Consider the following 6,085-nt stretch of genomic DNA (forward strand, 5'->3'; position numbering starts at 1 on the left):
ACATGGCTTTAGCCCTCTGGTGGGAAAGACTTTAAAACAAAACTTACAACAGTTACTTTTCTCAACAACTGAAATTTAGAATAGTGTGATTAAGAAAAATATGTGAACTGTTTGCAATTTCAAATTAATATTGAAATGTACAGGTTTAGAATTTTTTACAGTGAAAAGTTTTCGGAACTTCAGTATTCAAAAAAGTATACAAAAACTAGACGTTAAGAACGTATCCAATGAGCGAGCAACGCGAGCATTGGATTGCGAAGCAATCCGAAATGAACTGTGAAAGCAGTTCCGGGGGTTGGTGAGCGCCAGCGATCAGGGGGCGAAGCCTCCTAGTTAAATTATATTTGTCTGCCACATTTCGCTTGATTATTTCTTTTTGAAGTAGGAAATGTAGGATAGTAGCATGGTATAATTATGCACTTTGTTATAAAAGCATGCAATTTTTATCACTCCTAGTAAAGGGCATGAATATGATTTTAAGATATTTGTTTTTCTTACATTAATTCTTTACTTAAACTGGGGGTAAGAGAGGAGTAAAAAAGGTTCTTAAATATTGCCATTTAGACGAGTGAGGTACTGTTTCGGATGTGGTTAAATGTTTTTAAAGTTTTCATGTATAAAAAGTACAGAATTTTATACACGAAAATACAGACCAGTAACTATTATGTATCTGGCATTCATAGTAAGGAAACTGAGTAATTGTTTCCATTGTTTTGTGTTATGCTGAACTAGATGAAGTCATAACTAAATTGATGGAATATATAGTTTGAAAATTATAATCATTATGAAAGTCTTATGTGTTCAAAGTATAATTTTTAGCGTATACACTGCATTAAAGGGTTTCTTAAAAGTGTGTCAAAATAGCTCCGAAACAAACACAGTCGAATTTAAATAACCCATGCATTCATTACTGAGTATAGCGACATGTACAAAATTGAAACAGCATTGATTTCTTAGAAAAATGCTAAGTCTCAAAAACGATGTGGAGGGTGCAATGTGAGAGAGATGTTCGGTGGTGGTATTCGAACTTAAGTTCTCCGAGATTACAGTAGAATGTTATAACCACTATAGTTGTACACCCCTGTTCAAGGTTGATTGTGCTGGAAAATTATCTCATTTGTTTAAGTAACAATATTTAAATCTATTTCTAATTTTAATCTATTTCTTTTTTCTAGTATGACGCTTAGGGATAGAATATAGATAGGGATAGAATATAAAAACTGTATGTTTTTTTTCACTTCTTTTTTTTATACTAAGGGCACATTTTTTAAACTATACCATCCAACTAATACTGTAAAAGGAAATAGAATTTAACTTGCATTTTTGTGTTTTTCGGAATTTTGATATAATTGGTGGAATCTATTGTTTTACAATTACAATTTTTTTTTGAAGAGCCAGATTCTTTTAAAAAGAATTTTGTATATTTTCACGACGCTGATTTCAAACCTGCAATCACTTTCTCAGAGCTACAGTTTTTTTTAACTAAAGTGACATGACCAGCGATAGCTCAGGGGATAGAGCGTTCGCCTTCCAATGAGGCGAACCGGGTTTGAAACCCAGTCGATACGAATTTCGCATCCATCTTGTACCGACCACAGTACTGATATGAAATATTTTCAGTGGTAAACGGATCATGGATTAGAGTCCCCTTGCAGTCAGGCTATCCGTGGGAGGTTCTCGTGGTCTACTTCTCCAGCACGAAACGCAAATGCGGGTTAGTTTTACCAAAAAGTTCTCCTCGAAGGCAAATTTCTCCCAATATTTGATCCAGGAGTTCCTTTGTCTTCTGGATTGGGTTCAAAATTACAAGGCTACGGAGTTGAACATTAATAGTCGTAAGCCCATAAAATTGGGTCAGCTATTCAACAACGGTTATAAAATAAAAATATGAAAATTAAATTGACATTTTTAGTCTGCATTTTGTCGAAATGTACAAGTTCAAGAAAGTTATAATAGGAAGTTGCATACATGTTGCCACAAATTTTTTGGGAGCTAGAGAACTTCACCAGGATTGAAATCGCAAATACCCATGTCCGAAATGTCACCATGCACCATTAGGGGTGCTTTACCTATTATGAACTGTTTCTTCATGTGCTTCTGAGCCTTATATGTTGCACACTTGCATCAGTTATCCAAAACATGAAAAATATTCATTATTCATTAATAGAATGATTTTCAAAGATAGTTTATAAAAAACATTTTGTTAATTTTCAATCAACTTTATAATTGTGACTCACATAATCTTGAAGTTCTCTCAAGATTATGCTTTGTTTCTATTTCTTCATTTAAAATAAAAAAGAGCCCCCAAAACAGTTTTGGAAACCAATTTCTTCATGAACCATTTTTAGCTTACTAAAATATATTTTTTCTAGGGACGTTTTTGTGTTGGTTAAAATATCTTATTTGTGGTACAGTACCATTGGATTCATTTTTACATTAGTTCTTATTTTCCTAGCTGTTATTCTAACAGGTAAGCCTTAGAATTTGTTTTCAAAACTTAAAATAACTGGAAGCAAATTTATTTTTCATTGCGAAAAGGATTTAAAAATTTTGTAATTTTTGTTAATCATTTCAATTTACTTTTTTTAAATAATCAGTATATTTTAAAATGAAACTTTAAAAATATTCAGAAGATCGCATCAAACATTTGAGCCATTTCAAGAAAACAATGAGTATTTATATTATCTTTCAGTAGAATGCTTTTAGGGTAAACAACATTTCCCTCTGTTTAAAAATTTCTTTTTCATCAATAGCTTCGTATTTACCTCCTACTATCTGTACGTTAAAAGAATATGAATATATTAAATAGAAAAAATTATGTCGTTAATTTAACAGTGGGGACTGAGGCTTATTCTTGGTGAAAAATTAAGGTCTAAATATGGAATGTGAAAAATGAACTTTCTGATTCACTTTTCATTCGCGTAAAATCAATAAATATGGCTCATCGATCTATTTCTTAATGATAAGTTGTCGTGAGATAACGATTTAGAGAAGACAAAAAAAATTACATCAGAAAAACTTACTTGCTTTTTAAAATAACTTCAAATAGTTTTTTTTTAAACAAGAAATTATCTAAAGTATTGTTTGTAATTTGGTAGTTTGCAAGAAAAATGACATTTTTTAAGCTCANCATATATATATATATATATATATATATATATAAATATCTTTATATATAAGAAAAGAGTGGAATGATAACACATAGCCAATCACGGAAGACTTCTGGTTAGTAATGCACAAAACAGCCAATCAAAATAGAGAACGCGTGTATGTGAAAAGGTAATAATTTTTAATAATGCTGTCAAAAAATACCAAATATAAACTGACCTCAAATAAAACTTAGAGGAATCAAATAATTAAGTAAACTCTACTATTACGTTTATAAAAAGGAATAGTTATTAACTCAATAACAAAATTATAACATCGCCATTCAAAAAAAAAAAAAAAAAAAAAAAAAAAAAAAAAAAAAAAAAAANATAGAAAAAAAAATCTCACACTTATTACGTAAAGTTATAAAAGATCGAACGATTATTTATGCAAACGATTATATATATGATTATTATGAACTAAACTTTATGCTTTTATGCAAACGATTGTTTATGACGTCATTAGATAAAAGTGTCATTAACGCAATATTATCCAGTGTTTATTATTAATTTTGAGTGGCAATGTAAAAGGATAGTTATTCTGAAGTATTATAATAGAATGTTTGTTTTGATAGAACGCAGTTATATATTTCAGAATTCCAATATATTTTAATAGCTTTGATAAATCGGGTAGAGTTATTGGAAGCATGAATCAACACTCTCTCAAAAAACTATTTACATTCCAAATTATCAAAATATGAGTTTACTTTAAAATACTTATATCTTTTATAAAAAGTGGATCAAAAGCGGCATAGAGCTGAACATGATTTAGCTGCACAAAATTAACTGGGAAATAATTGTAGTGCTATCAATACTCGACGGCGGAATGCGGGGCGAAGAAACGTTGAAAGGTCAAGACGTTTAAATGAAAACGAATACCTTGGTGCACTTACGAATACTTCTGATTGAAACTAAAATATTTTGTCAATTGACAGTATTGAAGTTAATTGAGCAGTTACTTGCAATGGTATTTGCTTTTGAAATATTACTTAGAATCAACTTATTAATATTACATGTTTTAATTTGCTTGTAATTTTTGTAAAGTTTTTTCGTTCAGTACCTATCCTATAAGACCAACAATGATTTGAGCTAGGCTCTACCACGCGTGCTTCGGATACGGAGATTGATCTCCGGCTAATGCCCTATAGTAATCTGTTAAATAATATTGCTTCCTCGCTTTATATAAGTTTATAATATTGTTTGCATTGAAATTGCTTTATATAAGTTTATAATGTTGATAATAAGCTCCTCTGACATTTTACAATCTATGTGATGTTGGTGCAGTGATGACTTTAAGTTTGTTCGCGAAGCGAACGAAAATGTAATTGCGTAGCAATTATCGGAGGTTGGCGAGCGGTAGTGAGCAGGGGACGGAGCCCTCTAGCAAATATANACTGATTTTCCCCCTCATTTTTTGGTACCTATTTTCCATTGAGTAGGCATAAGCATTTTTTCTTCTTTGTTTCTTCTGTCTCAGCTTCTCCTCCGTAAAGAAAGGCCTTCCCTAAATTTTTAGAACACACGACGATGAGTAATAAAAAATAATAGTTAACACATTTTCTATTACTGCGTATTGTTTTTTAATCAATTTTGCATTTCTTTTTATTGGTCATTTATTTAAATGTGTAATAAAAGGGAGTAGTTCGGAAAAATTGGTCAAAATTGTTTGCAGTACGTATATAGTGAACTACCAGTTATAGTGAATCGAAATTTCGGTCCCTTGATTTCACTATAGCGGCACTCCTTGGTTCCCTATAGCGGGGTTTCACAGTACTCGGGCAACACTGCCCTGTTAATATGCTGAGTCTTTCTGTAGTCAGTGGTTCAACCAAACACTGACTATTCTTCGCGACCCCATAATGGAAGACAAAATAAGAAGAAAATAAAATAAAAACTATCTTTTTTATTAAATCCTTTCGTATAAATCTTACATAAAATGCTAATTTTGAATGTCAGAAGACATGAAAATACAGTGTTAAGAAGGTTCTTTAGAATTATTACGTTTGGCAGTAGTAAATCCAATTCGATTTGATTTGAGCGTTTTTATACCAATGCTTTTAAATAAGTAAACGTTTAATAAGACAATGGTTTAAAATATCGAAACGCTGTTTATACAGTTTACATAGCAAATAATTTTATAAAGCGATTTATAATGCTGAATTTTTATTTTTCATTAATGTAATTTCATATTTACAGGGTGGAAAAACAATGAAATTCCAGAGGATTCCATTTGTCTTAGTCCAGTTACTCGGCTATGGATGAAACAAAAAATTTCACTCAAAACAAAAGAACTAAAATACGAAAAAGAAAATAATGATATCATTACTTCAACCTCACGGATGTAAATTATTTTTGATGTACGTATGATACTTATAAGCCATTCATCATATTTTTGTATGTGTTTACATGTTTCCTATCTGTTTTTTGAAATTAAAGATATTTTGAAAAATTGTAATACATACTTTTCTATTTGATATCCGAAACTATTACTCCTCTTCAGCAAATCCTCTGAAAACAAGGAATGTCCAGATATCTTCCATTGCGATCAGCGTGAATTTAATTGAGTTAATTAATTATTTTCAAATTCTTAATGAGTATTTAAGGTTTAATATAAAAATAGTATTTTTATTATTTTGTTAAGCAAAAAAAAGTCATTTTTAAAAATGCATTGTATTAAATTTCTTAAAAAAATGAATCACTCAAATAACAGCAATTCTATTGGTCAAGATGCCATGGGAATCAAGAATTTGTATTCAAAAAATCAAAATGTTGATTAATATGACGTAAAGGCCACTTTCATTTCCCCTGCGATTTGAAATTAAATTGAAGCCTGAAGCACAATTAGTCACCATCGGGGATAGAAACCATATTTTTCACAACGACAGCTAGGCAATCAGTGGTGGGTCAGGGGGATAGAGGGCTAGTCTTCACTGAGGTGA

At 30.8% G+C, this 6,085-nt stretch overlaps 1 protein-coding gene across 1 annotated transcript in view; it reads left to right on the forward strand.

Annotated features, from left to right (window-relative positions):
• LOC122268339 (sodium-coupled monocarboxylate transporter 1) overlaps window positions 1-5,601 on the forward strand; it is a 35,094-nt gene extending 29,493 nt beyond the window's left edge. The window contains exons 10-11 of the mRNA XM_071184230.1: window positions 2,373-2,470; window positions 5,343-5,601. Of these exons, the coding sequence (XP_071040331.1) occupies window positions 2,373-2,470; window positions 5,343-5,491 (247 nt within the window). The 3' untranslated portion in view covers window positions 5,492-5,601. The remainder of the gene's footprint in view (window positions 1-2,372; window positions 2,471-5,342) is intronic.
• The last annotated feature ends 484 nt before the right edge of the window (window positions 5,602-6,085 follow it).

Source organism: Parasteatoda tepidariorum, chromosome 8 (assembly GCF_043381705.1).
Source record: "Parasteatoda tepidariorum isolate YZ-2023 chromosome 8, CAS_Ptep_4.0, whole genome shotgun sequence".
Taxonomy (NCBI): domain Eukaryota; kingdom Metazoa; phylum Arthropoda; class Arachnida; order Araneae; family Theridiidae; genus Parasteatoda; species Parasteatoda tepidariorum.